This window comes from Rhamphochromis longiceps, linkage group LG23, assembly GCF_057381845.1.
Source record: "Rhamphochromis longiceps isolate RC_006_pf linkage group LG23, R_longiceps_female_GT1.1, whole genome shotgun sequence".
Lineage (NCBI taxonomy): Eukaryota > Metazoa > Chordata > Actinopteri > Cichliformes > Cichlidae > Rhamphochromis > Rhamphochromis longiceps.
In genome coordinates this window covers 19,813,931-19,832,836 of record NC_140578.1, presented here as the reverse complement: position 1 = coordinate 19,832,836, position 18,906 = coordinate 19,813,931, and the positions used below count along the sequence as shown (strand labels likewise).

The window sequence follows — 18,906 nt, the reverse complement described above, 5'->3', positions numbered from 1 at the left end:
ACAGTTGCTGCACAGACAATGGAGCTCTTTCTCTAAGATTCACAGATTGCAGTATTGTTTCATTTTTGTATTATTTAAATTTTATTTTATTTCACTTTGCAGCTTGTTCTTTTCACTCTATAAGTTTTTCCCTTACTGGGCTATTTTAAATCGCTTTTATTTAATTGTGTTATTCTACTTCATTTATGGCCTTTTTAAATAGATTTTGTTTAATGCATTGGCTCCTGTGACACCCTTTTCCAACTCCCTGGATAAAAGAAGTATAATATATCTTATCTCATAAAATTTAATATATCCTAGTTAATGGTAGTTTTGCGTTTGCAGGTTGACAGGCTGCATGATCACGCATGAAGGGTGTATTGCTCTGGCCTCAGCTCTGAACTCCAACCCCTCCTCCCATCTGAGAGAGGTCGACCTGTCCTACAATCACCCTGGAGACACAGGAGTGAAACTTTTGGCTGCTGAGTTGAATGATCCACACTGGAGAATAGAAAATCTCAGGTCAGCAATCACCCTGATTAAAAACATGAAAAAGTCCTCCTCCGCATCTACATGCAAACTTAACTAGGATTAGGATTTTCAGTAGTTCTGTGATATGCAAAGATTTCTTTTGCAGACTATTTGCTCTTAGTTGTGTTTACCAAAGGGATACTTCACAAATATTACAACAATCTTTCTATATTTGGTGTTTTGCTTTATTTAACTTTATCTGCATCTTAGTGTTTAGAAGTATTTGCGACGTAACAAAGGAAGATAATAATTTCTCCTCCCATATCTTGCAGAGCTGACCCAGTTGGAATCGAGTGGTTAAAATCAAGTCTGAGGAAGTGTAAGTGCTTTTTTTGTTTTTTCTAATGTACTATGTTTATACTTCCCCTGTTGAGCTCTCTCCCCCACTTTCAATGAGTCATAGTTTTTCTTTTGAATTACTTTCTCTTATTCATCATGATATAGCATTTTGTGCATTCTTGCATAGTAAATGTTACTGTATAATGGTAAATGGCCTGTATTTGTATAGCGCTTTACTAGTCCCAATCAGACGAGGCTGCTGGACACTGGCGCCAGGGGGCCCTCTGACCACCACCAGTAGGCAATGGGTGAAGTGTTTTGCCCAAGGACACAACGACCGAGACTGTCTGACCCAGGGCTCAAACCGGCAACCTTCCGATCACAAGGCGAACTCCCAGCTCTTGAGCCACGATCGCCCCTCTGCTTTAATGCAACATTAAAACAAACATTTTATATATTGTATTATTTGTGCTTCATCAACCACATCAGGGCTGAATGTTAAGTCCCGTTCTTTTAATTCATACATGGAGGGGATGGATCGCAAACCTTTTTAATTTAGAGTTTTGATCTTGAACGTCTTGATTCTTTTCAAACCATTTGCAGTTTTCGGTACTGCATATGTTGAGCTTGTTTCCCTTAAGTATTTTCTCATGTCATATCAAATATGAGTCCACCGACATGTCCTCAAACGTCCCCAGTGGCAGGCTACAACACACTGGAGGAGGTAGTTTTACCCCAGATGGAAACATCACTTACTAAAAAAATAGACTTAGCCAAAAATCAACTTAATGCAGTTTAAATATAGATATACATGAAAAACAGGAAACTTTAGACAATATTAACCAAAGATTTTTATGCTCTTTTTGGTAGATTTCTGTGAATTCACGCTGGACCCAAACACAGCTCACAAATTCCTCAAATTATCCGAAAGCAACAAAAAAGTGACAGACCTGAGAAAGGAGCACCCGTATCCTGACCACCCAGAGAGATTTGATTACTGGCCTCAGGTGCTGTGTGAAAATGGTGTGACTGGTCGCTGTTACTGGGAGGTCGAGTGGGTTGGAAAGGTTTATATTGCAGTAAGCTACAGAGGGATCGGAAGGAACGGAGACATTGATGCCTCAAAATTTGGAGGCAATGAGCAGTCCTGGTGTCTGACCTGCACTGATGGAGGGTATAGCGCCTGGCACAACAACAGCGGGACTCCCATTACAGTAACGTCATTATCTAATGTTTCTCACAGAGTAGCAGTGTATGTGGACTGTCCTGCTGGCACTCTGTCCTTCTACAGAGTCTCCTCTGACACTCTGATCCACCTCCACACCTTCAACACCACTTTCACTGAAACTCTTTATCCTGGGTTTGGTTATGGGGTGAAGTTGAACTCATCAGCCTTTCTGTGCACACTGTAGACCAGAAGCATGGACAGAAAACTCACTGGTTCCATTAATACTGTTTAACCTTAAAACTGATGAAGATTGTGAAATATGATTTTGGAATGAAAACTGACAGAACCAAGTTTGAACAAAAACCCAGAGTGAGATGAGTGTCACTGAACTTTTCATTTCACTTTTATTTATATAGTGCCAAATCACAACAACAGCTGCCTATATTATATATTTATATTGTAATGTAAAGACATTATAATAATAAGGGTCTTTTAGACTTTAAAATCTTGGAAAAGGTCAACTTTCAAACCAGGTACTGTACACTGCTCTGTTTATGTTTGTTGTGTTTACCTTCATTTTGTATTTATTTTAATTTAATTAGTTTTAATGCTGTAAGAAAATAATTTCACAATTCTGGGCTAAAGACTATTTTGTCTTTATGAAATTTGTTTATACACTGTTAATACATATAGTTTTATTTGTCTCTCATCTTGTTTGTTTGTTTATTATACTGCCTTTTTTTATTTTGCAGTAGTAATAGTAACAGTAGTAGATGATAGTAGTAGCATAACAGTGCCTAATGTTTGGGGTAAGTAACAGTAGCATCTGTAATGGAATATAAAGAGATTTAAATCTATAGGCTACAGCAAAAGTGTTTTTGTTGATGTTTTTAAACAGTTCACCAGAACATGTGGTCTTCATGTTTGAAACTCTGTATGTTAATGAACATACTGATGCTGTGTAATGTAGGTAAACAAGGGTTTTGCTCTTTTTTTTCTGTGTGAGGCTACAGGTTCTTCTTAAAATCTGCCACAGTCGTATTAACAGTTGCATTTCAATATGGTCTGCATAGCTCTGATTGGGGGGGGTGAACTATATGAAAATCACTCTGTGTGCACTGCTGAGAAAAGAATCCCTTTTGTGAAGAGTTGCAGGACAGAGACAAAGTTTTAGCACTACACTCACATCTTTGAGTCGTACACCCATCCCATTTATATTTTTCTGACCTTTCCCCCTGAATCCAGGTAAACACTCAAACCATCACAAATCCCAGTGTTAAATTTACTGCATGCCACAAATATTATTATTAATGTAAAATGTGAACTACATTATAGGTCTGCCATAAAAAGACTTGCTGTGACCATGCCTCTCAGTCACAAAAATGACACTACACCACTTGAAAATTCCAGCCGTAGTTTTTTAATGCCTGAACATGTTTGTTTCTCTGGTGCGGACTGTTAGTAAATCGAGCCGCTGTCTGTTAAAGTGAGCTGATGGATTTCCAGCGTTAAAATCTTTTTGCTCAAACCAGAGGAATCGTCCCATAATGACCACAAGTACAGTCCCACAGCTCTGCAACACCACAAATGGCGCATTACTGTTTCATCATCAGAGGAACTCTCTCTCAGTTATCTGTTTAAAATACGATGAACGTTCACTGAAGCTCTAGTAAAACTAATATCAACTGTGAACGAGTTTGACATAAATTGGGGAGTTGTCGCTCTCTGCTGGTAAAACTTTGAACTACATTCTGATATAAATGACTGGCTTTCATTAAATATGTAGGACGTTCTGCATTTATTTTGCTCCCTGTGAAGCTTTGCTGCTCCCCAAAAACCCAACTTCAGTTCAGAACTTAATCAAGGATGCAGCTCACACAAAACAACAGTAAACTGTCAGACTTCAAAAAATAAATGTTTTAAGCATTGAAGAAACTAAGAGCTTAATCCTTCAAGTTAAAAAAAAATAGGCCTGTGTGTTTGACGTTTAAGTGACAAAAAATTACACCGTAAGACAAACATTGATATATGCGTCAATTTCTCTCCCCAAAAAGATTAAAACTATAAAGTGATCAGATGTTGATTTTGTCGATTCTGATTGGCCTTAAACGCATCTCTGAGTGTTTCCTTCCTCATTGAAGTTTCATTTCACTTTCCTGTATTTCGTATCAGATGATCGTTTCCATATGAAGCTCCGTGTGAAGGTGAGTGAGGCGGTCTGTAATGTTTTCCTGGATCACATCAGCTGTGCGCTGTTTAGTTCCAGCACAACTCTGCCGCTCATAGCTCACAGTGACAGACTCAGAGTGAATGAAGGAGGCCAGCAGGTAAATGTGTCAGCCACAATTTTATCTGTGTGCGCTTCTTTGTATGTGAGCCAAGGAACTTACCTACTTATTAACTATATTTGAATTCCTATTTAAATATTTTCACCGTGAGGATTTGTCTTTTATTTTGAAACTGGCTTTACAAATTTGATCTTCTCCTGGACCTGAAAGTTAACTCAATATTTTTTCTTCACTGCTCTCTTCGAGTAACTTTGAATACTTCTTTTTTTCTGCTTGAGATATTCCCACTGCTACAGTTACTTCAACTCAAAGTACACCTTCCATAATTCAATGATTAAACTATAGACAGGAGCTGCTCCAAATGAACAGTATTTTTACTTTTACTACATTTGTCTGAGAACACTTGTTAAGATGAGAGCAATGCTTTCATTTTGGTGTCTTCCACCACACCTACCTTTAAGGGTTTTTTTTTCCTAATTATTAAGAGCTCAACATTTCTGTTTATTGGAGAAATGATATAATCATGTATAGTTGACATTTCATTTGTGTATTTCTACTGATTTCTTCCTAGAACAGAGTGAACATGTAACTGCTCAAAAAATGAACACTTTGAAAACACATCAGATGTCAGTGGGGAAAAAGGACACAGTGGATATTTGTACTGATATTAAATGGGTAATGTGGTCGGAATGAAAAGAGGCCATGTCGTTTGATGGGAATGAAAATAATAAACATAATGAATTCAAAGATGCTCAGAAAACCAAAGTGAAAAATTTTCTGAGTCCATTTTGATGAAATTTAATGGCACCAACCCAAAATGGTATTCAGTCGTCTGTATGGACGTCATGTGCTTGTATGCAAGCCTGACAATGTCTGGGTGTGTTCCTGACAAGAGGGTGGAGGGTGTACAGAGGGATCTTATCACAGATCTGGAGAAGGGCATCACTGACTTTCTCAGCAGTCTGAGGGAAAAACGTGGTGGCATCAGATGGACTCAAACATAATGTCCCATAGTTGTTCTGTTGGATTTAGGTTAGGCAAGCTTGGGGGCCAGTCAGTGCTGTCAGTTCCTTCATCCTGCAGGAACTGCCTGCATACTCTCGCCACATTTTTCATCAGGAGGTACCCAGGACCCTCTCCACCACTGTCAGGTAGGACATGGGTCTGGGGATTTCATCCTGATACCTAATGGCAGTCAGGGTGTAGTTGCCCAGCCTGTAGAAGTCTGTGTATCCCTCCATCAATTTGTGTCCTCAGACCATCACTGACCCAACACTAAACCGGACATGCTGACATGTTACAGGCAGCATGACGTTCTCCACTGCTTTTTTAGAGCCTTTCACAGCTGTCACACATGCTCAGGGTAACCCTGCTCTCATCTGTAAAAAACACAGGGTGCCAGTGGTGGACCTGCTAATTCTAGTACTCCACAGCAAATGACAATCAGGCTGGTGCTGTGGTGCTGGGGAGTGAGTACGGGGCCCAGTAGAGGATCTCGACCTTCACCACAGGATCTTCGCCTTTGTGAAGTCTGTTTCTAATTGTTCGGTCATTTACACCAGTGGACTCTTGGAGGTTGTTTTGTAAGGCTCTGACAGTGCTCATCCTGTTCCTCCTTGCACAAAAGAACAGATACTGCTGATGGCTCAGGACATTTTATGACCCCGTCCAGCTCTACCAGAGTGACTGTCTCCTGGAATCTCCTTGATGCTCTCGAGACTTTACAGCAAACGTTCTGGTATCACCTCTTGGTGCCAGTAGGGACAATGACCTTAGCCAAAGCAAAACTAATGACAAGACAGACAGAAAAGATGAAGAGGGAAAAATGTTAGTGCCCTCCACCTGTAAAACCATTCCCGCTCCTGCTCTATTAACAGAACGCTTTAATTATTTCTTTGAGTAGTACACATTTATAATGGACTTTATTTGATCCTGCTCCAACATTTTAAAGCTTAATAATAATAATTTGATAATAATGATAATAACTAATAATAATTTGTATGTATTACCATTAAAGGGTCTAGTTTTCTGACTGTCACTGTGTACTCATTGCCCAGCCTGGTGGGTTGTTACTGAGGATTTACACCTGCTACATCTGGCAGTAAAGACTTTTGTTCCATAGGTCAAAAAGAAGTTATTTAATTTTTTATTACATTGAAGCAAAAATATTAAACATATTTAATCTTAATAATATAATGTATATATGTATGTATGTAAGCTTGCATATATCACAGAAGAAACAGCAAAGACTGGGATGAATGCACAAAGCTGACACTGATTTCTCCCGTGTCAGCCTGTTATACTAAAACTCATCCTAGACATGTGACGTCACATGGTAAAAATGCAAACCACATTGCAAAGATGCTGCTGGCAGCAGTTTCCTGTCTTCTCTCTTCTCTTTTTTTCTGACAGATACAAATGCAACCAAAGGAAGTGAAACACGTTGCCATGGTAACATGGAAACTTGTCAGTCACCTCCATATATTTCTGCAAATACTGATGTCATTGGTCTAATGTGTAACAACAAAATGTGTGACTTCCTATCCATATGTTCAGGCAAAAGATAAAAGAATTTTTACTTAATATAAAAACACAATTTAGAGAAACACTTGTGAACCTTAGTTTACCATGATTTATACAATTTTAAACTAAAACTCATACATTGGGTAGATAATGTTGTAATCTTCATTCTATACTGCTGGTCCTTTTATCACCCAGCTAAAAAAAAACCACTCTGAAGTTACAAACACCCTGATGCTCTGCGCGGAGGGAGATCTTTCAACCTAGAAGCAGATCTGAGGGACAGTCCAGCAGGTCCTTACATTTAGACTTGGTGTTTATTTCTAATGGTCATCTACAATATTCAAAACAACTTTCCTAAATGATGATATATGAATATACATAGCACTATATGTGTGTGAGTGTGCGTGTCTGTGTGTAACACCAATGCTCAGGCACCCTATAAACAGGATGTGTGGGGGTATGATGTACTCTCTGCACCTCAGGCTGAAGGGCAACGAACTACTTCTCTCTTTTCTAGCTGTTCCACACATTTCTAGCACCCTCCAACTGTGGCTTCCTATTTCGTTTTATGTCAGGCAGACCCCCACTGTCAATAAATTCTTCTCTCTCTACAGTTACACACACCCAGGCTTATAGCTAAACCAACCTAAAACACACACATTCACAAATCCTGTCCTATTCGTGTGATCTACAGCTGCACCCTGTCATCTAAACAAACTTGAGCCCATTTTATTCTAATCATTGTTTTCTTGTACTCACAATAATTATAATCATCACATATTCAAACAGTAATATCCACTTCTTCACTTTACCTTAAATACTACTGATCCTCTCTGAATTATGGATCATCCAAATTGTTTTAAAATCCTGTTTAGATGTGTTAAACTGAGTGATTATTAATGAACTGAAGCTTCCAGTTACAGTGACTCAGTGTATTTCAGTGTGTGATTCATGGCGTCATCTAGTGGACTGATAGTAGAAGTAGAGCAGCTGATGGCAGCTTCCTCTGCCTCACACTGCTGTCTGACTGCATTCAGCTGACACTGAGATGAAGCAGAAAAGAAGCAGCTGATATTTGGACAGCACACATGATGGAAAGGAGGATTTCAGTTGATGTGCACATGAATGATTTGTGTTTCCTCGGAAGGTGAAGGTAGAAAGTGTGTGTGAGCTGACGTCAATTCAGCAGCATGGATCAGTGTGAGGACAGAGAGGAGGGAGCCCCTCCATCTAAAACCACTCTGTGTGGGGAACATGAGAGCCAGACCAAAGCTCAGAGGTGAGATGACCATCTCTAACTGTCCATGACTCTTCTCCATGTCACACCTCAGCACTCACATCACTGCTCCATCCTTATTCACAGGAACCAACCTGGAGCTGAACCCAGCTGTTTATCCTTAAAAAGCAGTGATTCGAAGGAAGTTGTGATTAATTTCAGACAAAAAAGTTCCTTTGGTAAAATGTAAGTTGTTATTGGTATTAACTGATTTGAACTTCAAATACACATTTTAAGGTTTTATGTGCAAGGAAACATTTGCGGAATTTAATAACTTTTCTTCTGTCAGGATTCATCAAAGACCAGACACACGTGGACATGAATATAAAGATGAATCCAGCAATGTCTCCTTTAAGAGCAATAATTCAAGGAAACAGCCTACTGATTTTAAAGATGAACAGGCTAATTCTGTAAAGTAAGCAGAAGCATGTTGACTTTGTTAAGATATAGAAAACAAATAAATTTTGTTAATTTTTGTTTTGCTGCATTTCACCTAGCTTACTTCATAATTTGTGTTTCTCTTCCGAATGACATTTCGGAAGAACCTGTTGGGCATGCCCACTAAAAACACTCAACATCACCCGTTGATTATTGGTGTTAAACTCATGACCTTTTTCTTTCCAAGCTCCTTAGATCCTGTCTGACATTCTTTTGACCTACACAGCACTATTCACATACTTTTCCTTCCTCCTACTTCATTATGTTTCATATCTACACCTTTGAACAACAGTTTGAATCCACCAACGCCCCTGGCCTTGCTGTCCTTCCACAAACAACAACATTTCTATGTCCCTTCTTTCGCTCAACCAATTTGCTTTGTTTACCAATTGTGGCCCACCATTTAAAGCCCATATTGTTACTTTCCTTCTCTCTCACTGGATTTGAATATGCCTTTCCCTTCTCCTCCTTTTTTTGCCTTTAGCCAATACTGGCAGTTTCTACTGTCACCCTGTTAATACGCAGAGTTGTTTGTTAACCCAGGTCCTGACCAGTCCGGTATAGAAATCACATTCTTGATGACCACATGTTTGATTTGGCCTAGATTGGGCTTGGGAGTGCCAATTATACTCCTACCTCTTTAAGAGTGTTCTTGACTTTGTTAAGATTCAGTGTTGTTTTCTTTTGATAATGCTTAAGTGGTGATTGAATTCTTTCTCTTTAAAAATATATATCAGATTATTGATTTGGCCACTCGTAGAATTTTTGTTACCTATATGATAGGTTTATTTTGATTCCTCCATAGCTTGGACCAGGAGAGCTCAGAGGTACCCAGTGGGCAATCTGCACATCTGTGTCAAACACACTTGGAGTCAATATTTATGGTCTGTACATGTATAACCAGTTTTACATATATTTTGTTCACAGTCATCTCCATGCTGCATTTTGCAGACCAGTGGATTGTTAGTGTGTACAACATGGATCTAATGTTTGGCTCAATTATTTCAATTTATTGTATCATTCGTGTGGTATTTTGTTCCAGCTCGTGGAGGACAACATCATCTCTTTTGTGAAGAAACAACTGAAGGAGCTACAGAAGGTTTTACATGCAGATTTTCCAGAATACTTAGAAAGTCAGAGCAAGGATGAAGAGATGCTGGAGGCTGAGGTTAAAGAGCAGAGGGAAAACAGCAGAGAGGCTTTTGTGAAGATTACACTGCACTTCCTGAGGAAAATTAAGCAAGAGGAACTTGCTGATAGTCTGCAAAACAGTAAGAGGATTTTTCTCAAGACTGCAGCTGCTGGATAAATGCAACAAATATCTCAAGAGCTAGACAAACATATGTTCACTCTTTAGAGGAATGAGATGTTGACTATATAATAATTCATGTATTTGGGTTATTTATTTTATGTTTTCAGAAATCTTTGCTCGACGTTATCAATATGAACTTAAATCTCACCTAAAAAAGAAATTTGGGTGTGTGTTTGAGGGGATCGCTAAAACAGGAAATCCAACCCTTCTGAATCAGATCTACACAGAGCTCTACATCACAGAGGGAGGGACTGGAAATGTGAATGCCAAACATGAGATCAGACAGATTGAAACAGCATCCAGGAGACTACACAAAAAAGAAACAACAATTAGACAAGAAGACATCTTTAAAGCCCCACCTGGAAGAGATAAACCAATCAGAACAGTCCTGACAAAGGGAGTGGCTGGGATTGGGAAAACAGTCTTAACACAGAAGTTCACACTAGACTGGGCTGAAAAAAAAGCTAACCAGAACTTTCAGTTCATATTTCCATTTGCATTCAGAGAACTGAATGTCCTTAAAGAGAACAAGTTTAGTTTGGTGGAACTTGTTAATCTCTTCTTTAGTGAAATCAGAGAAGTAAGAATCTGCAGCTTTGAGGACTTCCAGGTTTTGTTTATCTTTGATGGTCTGGATGAGTGCCGACTTCCTCTGGATTTCCACAACACTGAGCTCATAACTGACCCTAGAAAGTCCACCTCAGTGGATGAGCTGCTGATAAACCTCATCAAGGGGAACCTGCTTCCCTCTGCTCAGCTCTGGATAACCACACGACCTGCAGCAGCCAATCAGATCCCTGCTGAGTGTGTGGACATGGTGACAGAGGTCAGGGGGTTCACTGACCCACAGAAGGAAGAGTACTTCAGGAAGAGATCTAGAGATGAGAAGCAGGCCAGCAGGATCATCTCCCACATCAAGACATCACGAAGCCTCCACATCATGTGCCACATCCCAGTCTTCTGCTGGATCACTGCTACAGTACTGGAGGATGTGCTGAGAACCAGAGAGGGAGGACAGCTGCCAAAGACCTTGACTGATATGTACATCCACTTCCTGGTGGTTCAGACAAAAGTGAAGAAGTTCAAGTATGATGGAGGAGCTGAGACAGATCCACACTGGAGTCCAGAGAGCAGGAAGATGGTTGAGTCTCTGGGAAAACTGGCTTTTGATCAGCTGCAGAAAGACAACCTGATCTTCTATGAATCAGACCTGACAGAGTGTGGCATCGATATCACAGCAGCCTCAGTGTACTCAGGAGTGTTCACACAGCTCTTTAGAGAGGAGAGAGGGCTGTACCAGGACAAGGTGTTCTGCTTCATCCATCTGAGTGTTCAGGAGTTTTTGGCTGCTCTTCATGTCCATCTGACCTTCATCAACACTGGAGTCAATCTGCTGGAAGAGGAACAAAACACCTCCAGGAACTTTGAAACAAGACAACATACAGGGTCTCAATTCTATGAGAGTGCTGTCAAAAAGGCCTTACAGAGTCCAAATGGATTACTGGACTTGTTTCTTCGCTTCCTCCTGGGTCTTTCACTGCAGTCCAATCAGAACCTCCTACAAGGTCTTCTGACACAGACAGGAAATGGCTCACAGATCAATCAGGAAACTGTCCAGTACATCAAGAAGAAGCTCAATGAGAATCTGTCTGTAGAGAAAAGCATCAACCTGTTCCACTGTCTAAATGAGCTGAATGATCGTGCCATAGTGGAGAAGATCCAACAGTCTTTGAGTTCAGAACAATTCTCCACAGATGAGCTGTCTCCTGCTCAGTGGTCAGCTCTGGTTTTCATCTTACTGTCGTCAGAAGAAGACCTTGAGGTTTTTGACTTGAAGAAATATTCTGCTTCAGAGGATGCTCTTCTGAGGCTGCTGCCAGTGGTCAAAGCTTCTCAAAAAGCTCTGTAAGTTATAAAGATTTAAAGATCCTTCTCTCCCTTTAACAGGAATGACAAACACATCTATCACTGCTTAATTTTATATTACTGTATCTTCAGGCTAAATAGCTGTAACCTGTCAGAAAGAAGCTGTGAAGCTCTGTCCTCTGTGCTTAAAATGGAGGACTGTGAATTGACAGCTATAGATCTGAGTAACAACAACCTGCGGGACTCAGGAGTGAAGTTGATATCTGCTGGACTGAAGCATCCACACATTACACTGAAAACTATCAGGTCAGATAATGTATTTTGCAATTTGATGTGAGAAGGTAATTAGTAGATATTTAAAAAGAAAACTTCCCAGACTTTGAATTTGATGTTTTACAGATGTATATTCATGTTTTTTATTATTAAGATTTATAAACTCTGGTGATGAGACAACTTGATGAGACTAACAAACTCATATATACATTTACTGGAAAGAGTTAAGCATTTCATTTTAAGCACTTTATTTATTCAGAGTAGGCCAGTAAAGACTTTGCATGTACAAGAATTATCTTTTATTTTTTGGTGCTTTGTTGTCTTTCCAGACTGAGTGGCTGTGACCTATCACAGAGAAGCTGTGAAATTATATCCTCCATTCTCAGTTCCCAGTTCTGTAGTCTAATTGAGCTGGACTTGAGTAACAATGACCTGGCAAAATCAGGAGTGAAAGTGTTGTCTTCTGGATTAGGAAGTCTTCACTGTAAACTAGAAACACTCAGGTCAGGATTCTACATTTGTTTTTATTACTAATAAACACTTTCGTTAGCTTAATTTTTATGATTGTTAGACAGATGGTTTTTAAGATTTTTCATAAATTTTCTCCTTCTTTCCACCATAATGTATCGTCAAAAATAATTCCGATTTTTACTTGAATTTGGTTAAAGACTAAAAATAGGTTCCAACTTAGTTTAAGTTTAGCATAGATTTATATTTTTTACTTTCATTTTAACTATTCTACTTTTATTTGAACTATTATATTTCATTGTTTATCATTTCATTGACTATGATAAAACATTTAGATTTTAATGTTTCCTCTCAGTGATTTATAGTAACCTAAATGATCATCTATGTTTTAATTTAGTGCCATCTTCTGGTTAACATTGTAGTTTGTCCACTACACACTAAACCACTACATATATATATATATATATATATATATATATATATATATATATATATATATATATATATATATATATATATATATATATATATATATATATATATATATATATATATATATTAGTCTTTCTGCGTAAGTTTCTTTTTAACTGCACTGCTGTTCTGGAAGATTAGCTGTCATGCTTTGTGTCTGCAGGTTGTCAGGTTGTTTGATCACAGACGAAGCTTGTGGTTTTCTCATCTCAGCTCTGAGCTCCAACCCTTCTTATCTGAGGGAGCTGGACCTGAGCTACAATCATCCAGGACAGGAACAAGTAAAGCAGCTGTCCGCTATACTGAAGGATCCATCCTGGGGACTCCACACTCTTAGGTATAGAGAAGTCTTTTGCAGCCACAGCCAGTCTCTGATATAACAGTAATAGATGACAGTTCTTTCTGTCCTTTATTCCCTCTGGTACACTTGCCTCATTGCTCGATGTGTATGATATTTGGACATCAAACATGTATGAGCTCCATCAAAAGAGTTAAACTAACATATTAGTCACGTGAAATAATTAAGCATCAGCATCTAATTAAAATGCATTGCACTGCTATGCTGCTGTTTCTGACCGTTACTGTTGAAACTGTGCTCCCTTAAAAGAATAAGGGAGCACTTATCTTTCACTCATAGTTACTGGTTGGGGGAAGCCATTTATTAAACAACTGTGTTTGCCTGTTTTAAAAATCTTACTGAAGACAGAAAATACCAACATGACCCTAATTCAAAGTTTACATACCCTAGTTCTTAATAAATAAATAACAACATGTGGATGTGTAACCCTCCAAGAACATGCTTCACACAACCTTCACAGACACGCTGGCTCATGCAGTGTAACGTTGGCCAAATTTGTTTGCTCTAAAGGTGGAGTGCTTCTTTCTAAAAATGCTCATGAAGGATTGTGTGATTGTTTTTTTATTTAGCAACTAAAGTGCCCACAGGCAGCTGTTGTCATGACTGGCACTTTAAAAATATAATTCAGTTGAACTGATATTAATTTAATCACTGCTTAAATCACTTGTTTAGTCTATTTGTTTGTTTTATAAATTATGGACTCATTTATTAAACAAACTATTTTATGAAACAAACAAAAATATATCAGTACTTTGATATAAATAAATTATAATAATTTTAAATCTATAAGGCTGTGCTGAATCTATATGGTGAAGCTGTGCCGCCCATAATATGTACCTTTCAGACCACATCACCGTGAGTTAATTTTGGGGATTTTTTTTTTTTTAATACGTTTCACACAAACTGAAGAGTAAAGTAAATAACATGCTTACAACAAAAAAGTCAAAATGTCTGCTCAGCCTGCAATTTTTATAAATATGTTGGACTGTTCCTTTATCAGTGTCTAACAGCATGTGTATGAGAGTGATGTAATGTCCATGTGTGCCTGCTGAAAGAGACTGTGCTGGTCTGACCCCCCTCCTCCTTTCAGGGTGGAGCCTGCTGGAGTCCGATGGTTGAGACCAGGTCTGAGGAAGTGTAAGTGTGTTCTTAATGTGATTCATGAAAACAAAGCAGCACACATTCAACCATCTTCAAACTCTCACATCACTCATTCACATCTCTGATGTCAGGAGTCATCATCAAAGTGTCAATCAATGAACAGATGACGGACCAATAACTGCAGCTGTATTGTGTTTGTTCTCTCCATCAGATTCCTGTCAACTCACAATCGACACAAACACAGTACACACAAACCTCCAACTGTCTGACAACAACAGGAAGGTGATGTTTGTGTGGGAGGGTCTTCCATATCCCGATCATCCAGACAGATTTGATTGCATCTGTCCTCAACTGCTGTGCAGAAATGGTCTGACTGGTCGTTGTTACTGGGAGGTCGAGTGGAGAGGAGGAGTTTATATATCAGTGAGTTACAGAACAATCAGAAGGAAGGGGAGGATAGGCTGTGTGTTTGGAAAAAATGATCAGTCCTGGAGCCTGAGCTGCTCTGATTATTGTGGTTACTCTGCGTGGCACAATAAGCAAAAAACATCCATTTCCTCCTCCTCTGTCTCTAAGAGAGTAGCAGTGTATGTGGACTGTCCTGCTGGCACTCTGTCCTTCTACAGAGTCTCTAACACTCTGATCCACCTCCACACCTTCAACACCACATTCACTGAACCTCTTTATCCTGGGTTTACGGTCTCATTTGGTTCTTCAGTGTGTCTGTGTGTAGTTTAGTATGAATAGTCTTGTTGAACATTTCAGTCGGTACATGTCTGTCTCTCACAGTCAAAAACATGTTTTCAGATTCATGGATTCAATCAGTTGATGGTTTAAATGATGATGGAAACTTCAGTTATTGAAAAATGGAATCTATTATTATCCCAGGATTCTTTTTTTTGTATGTTATGTTTCTCTGAAGTTTAGTTCAGCTCATAATCTTTATATGATACCTCTTCATTAAATAACCGTAATAATAGCATCAAAATTTGGAGACAAAGCTTCTGAAGTATAACATTGTTATTCAGATTTATAAAGAAGTAAATTTCATGATACTGCATCAGTGACCCAGTATTTGTGTTTTTCTGATTTCATTTATAATGTGGGATTTAGTATTATTTATGGTTCAGTTTCCTTGTTTGTCCTACTTGTTCCAGTAGTGTTCCTAGTTTAGTCACTTGTATTTCTGGTTTTGAGTTTTTTATCTAGTCTGTTTCACTTTTTGCCTCCATGCATGTTAAGTACTGTTTCCATGTTTATTATTGTCTCCCGAGTCACTGTGCTTGCATGTCTTGAGTCTGAGTTTATGTATATTTCCTGTTTTATTTTGATAGTGCTTTGCCCTGTCTTCATTTTTGCTTCCTTCCTGTCTCATTGTGTCTGATTAGTCCCAGCTGTGTTTCCCTCCTGTTCCTCATTCCCTCCTTATCCTTTGTGTATTTGAGTCCTCTGTTTCCCTGGCCCGTCGTCATGTCGTCCCACTAGCTGTGTTTCTCCGTGTTCCTCGGTTTCCTCGCAACTACTAGTTTTGGATTTTGTTTCTTATATCCTGAATTAAATTTTTTCCACAGCGCAATAAAGCTGCCTCCCTAAGTTCACCCCTTTGTGTTTTTAAATTCAGCCTCACCCTGTTAGATAAGGATATGAACTTTTTGGGTAAGTCAGGCTTTCTGATTCAGGGTTTGTGTATGCTCACCTGAAAGGTAGCATCTGTTCTCCTGTACAAAATTAACTGATTGAGCACTTCCTACTGCAAACACAGTAGTATAAAGAACATATAAATAAATAGTAAGATTTAACACTTGTGCTGCAAATACAATTGTGATTTGATCATCACATATAAAAAAGCAGGACAAGAAATCTATCAGCTCAGTTTAACACTATATTGTTGCTCAGTGCAATGTCAATACTGATGTTTATTTCTGACATGGCAGCTGCACATTACAGATCTGAAATATTGCACACACCTAAACATTAAAGGTTACAGTGTGTTTATCTCTGGTATTCTCCCATAGCTTAATAAAGCAGTGTGAAAATCACTTCAAAGTGAATTTAATGTTATTTATTCACAGATATTTCTATAATCTAACATCATCAACCAAATACAGGCAAATTCCTGTGACAAACACACTTTGTACTGCTCCAACTTTACAGCTGAGCTTCATTTGGTTGTACTAGGTTCATGTTTTTCATGATATAGTAAAATATGTCCGTAGAAACATGTGACGTTCTGTTGTGAATAAAATATGGGTTTAGCAGATTTGCAGATGATTGCATTCTATTTTTATTATATTTTCCACAGCGTCAAAAGTTTCGTGGAAATGGGGTTGTACTATAAAACTGTAAAATTATTATAGATATATTTGTTTAATTTGGTAGAATCAAACATGATTTGAAATAATTTGATGATAGTGTCACGGTCTGGGGGGCAGACCGTGGGGGATGTTGGAGAAAGGACCCAAACGCTGGACTTAATGAAATGAACAGTGGGTTTATTTACAGTGAGGTAAATGTACACCACACATTGAATCTCCAAAAGTGCTCCCTCGACTCCCGTGACGTGTCTTCTCCCAAGTGCTGGTATCCCGTGCTCTCTGCCCCTGTGCCTTCACACACCCCGTGTGTCTTGCAGTCCTGTGTTCCACTCTCCTGAGGAAAAAACACAGACACAGCCGTTATGGCACCAACTCCAGCAGGCATACACTGACCAGCACTACAAACACTGACATGGAGTCTAACTCAACGATCCTGCGCCGGAGGAAGCTCCATCGCTCTGTTAAGTAGCTCCCCCGACGATCCTGATCAGAAGCAGGTGTGTGGTAAGCTAGGCGTGACCAGCAGCTGGCAGGGCCACACCCATCAGGCCTGCAGGTGGCTGTCCTTCATCCTCCAGCCTCACACACATACACACACACCAGCATGGAACACAAGAACACAGTGCAGCAAACATACATCCAATACACTAATAACAATAAAGGTCCACACTGTTCACGAACCCCGAGTCCCCGGAACCGGGTCCGTGACAGATAGTCACTAAGGAAATGAAAAGGAAGACATTTTGTCAACACTAACAGAAACTCTCATGGGACTGATGTCTAACAGTGGGTAAATAGACTGATGTAGCACTTTTCTAATCTCATGGGGCATCAGAGTGTTTAATACAACATGCCTCATTAACCACTGTTATACAAGCAGTTTTTTTTCTATGCTTAAGTGCTTTCTATCTAACACTCACACACATGCAAAACTCCAATAGATGCATCAGAGAGTGACTTGGTGTTAGTAGCTTGCCCAAGAATAATTGGCATCCAGACTGGAGCAGTCACCAACTTTAAGATTAGTAGATGCCTGCGCTACATCCTAGATCCATGGAACAAGTAATATACAATGTGTGATGCATTAGTTGAGCCCACAGCTCACACAGAAACCAAACACACTGTACAAATTGCATTTTTATGCACAGTCCATATTTCAAAAGGCTCAAAATTATTTGAACCACTGACCGAAAAGCAATTTCATGTGAATGTGAATAAGCCATATTCAGCTATTAGCTATAGTTAACTCTAAAAGCCTGTTTAGAGAGAAAGCAAAAACTTCAGAAGAGGCCAAATCAACAGTCTGGTTCATTCTTAAAAAGAAGCAATGCCAGCAAAAAGGCCTGAAAGATCACAGAAGACAGGAAAAGTGCATGATGACAAAATTATTTCCATGGTTAAGGAAAACAATTTCACAACATCTAACCCAACATCTCATCCAAGAGAGCACGTAAGCATCTCAAGGGAGGAATTAAAACAGCCTTTATACGTGTCCGGTGACTTTGAGCCTCTGAAAATGGGGCACTATGTATAAAAAATGGCTCTAAATCCTGAATAGTTAGCACAACATTTCTGTTAAAACCCTAGAATTCAAGCTAAAAGACGACACTTCAATTTCATATTAATCGGCTGAATTAAAATCCTTTGAGACAAAACTACAAAAACTGTGTTGCTGTCCAGATGTGTGCGCATAGACTGAACTACAGATTATGATTTGAGGCACGCTCAAATCATAATGTTAACAGACAACCCACTCTGCATCCTGAGTGCTAAACAATATTAATCTCATTTAACCTGCTCAGTGCTGTGTGATGACATACTCTCTCTTAATATGTATATGATGATAAAACCATTCTCAGTGTTGTTATATAATTATAATTCCCATATCAAAAAATGTAAGAGTTGTGTGAAATTTTAGTGCACTATTTTTAAAGACAGACTGTTTTCAGTCAAAATCACATTTTGTACATTTACATGATTAAAAGTGATATTTGTAAACTGATTTGATTTTCACATGTATTTCATAAAATCTAAATATGCACCGTGTTTTACACCACACCTTTATTTCTTGCATTAGTTCATTTAAAATAAAGAAATGACACTCACTGGTATCTTTGTTGTCATGCCACCTGACTGTAATGTTATTGCTTGACTACTGTGAAAATCATTATGACATCTTTATGTTTTGACTGACACATAAAGTCCAACATCAGTACAGTTTTTGCAAAAGTAACAAAAATAAACAAAGTTGACTCACAAC

At 38.8% G+C, this 18,906-nt stretch overlaps 1 protein-coding gene across 7 annotated transcripts in view; it reads left to right on the top strand.

The window, feature by feature from the left end:
* The window catches only part of LOC146641789 (protein NLRC3-like), a 34,432-nt gene extending 18,590 nt beyond the window's left edge, over positions 1-15,842 (top strand). For 2 of the 7 annotated variants that reach the window (XM_085399703.1, XM_085399706.1), the window contains 3 exons: positions 325-501; positions 783-829; positions 1,660-3,947. In XM_085399703.1, the coding sequence (XP_085255829.1) occupies positions 325-501; positions 783-829; positions 1,660-2,201 (766 nt within the window). In that variant the 3' untranslated portion in view covers positions 2,202-3,947. Of the gene's footprint in view, positions 1-324; positions 502-782; positions 830-1,018; positions 1,634-1,659; positions 3,948-7,701; positions 8,048-8,131; positions 8,231-8,333; positions 8,460-9,287; positions 9,367-9,524; positions 9,754-9,901; positions 11,700-11,792; positions 11,967-12,262; positions 12,437-13,035; positions 13,210-14,320; positions 14,368-14,542 lie in introns of those variants that run through there. The other 5 variants (XM_085399702.1, XM_085399705.1, XM_085399701.1 and 2 more) reach the window with 4 other exon arrangements.
* The last annotated feature ends 3,064 nt before the right edge of the window (positions 15,843-18,906 follow it).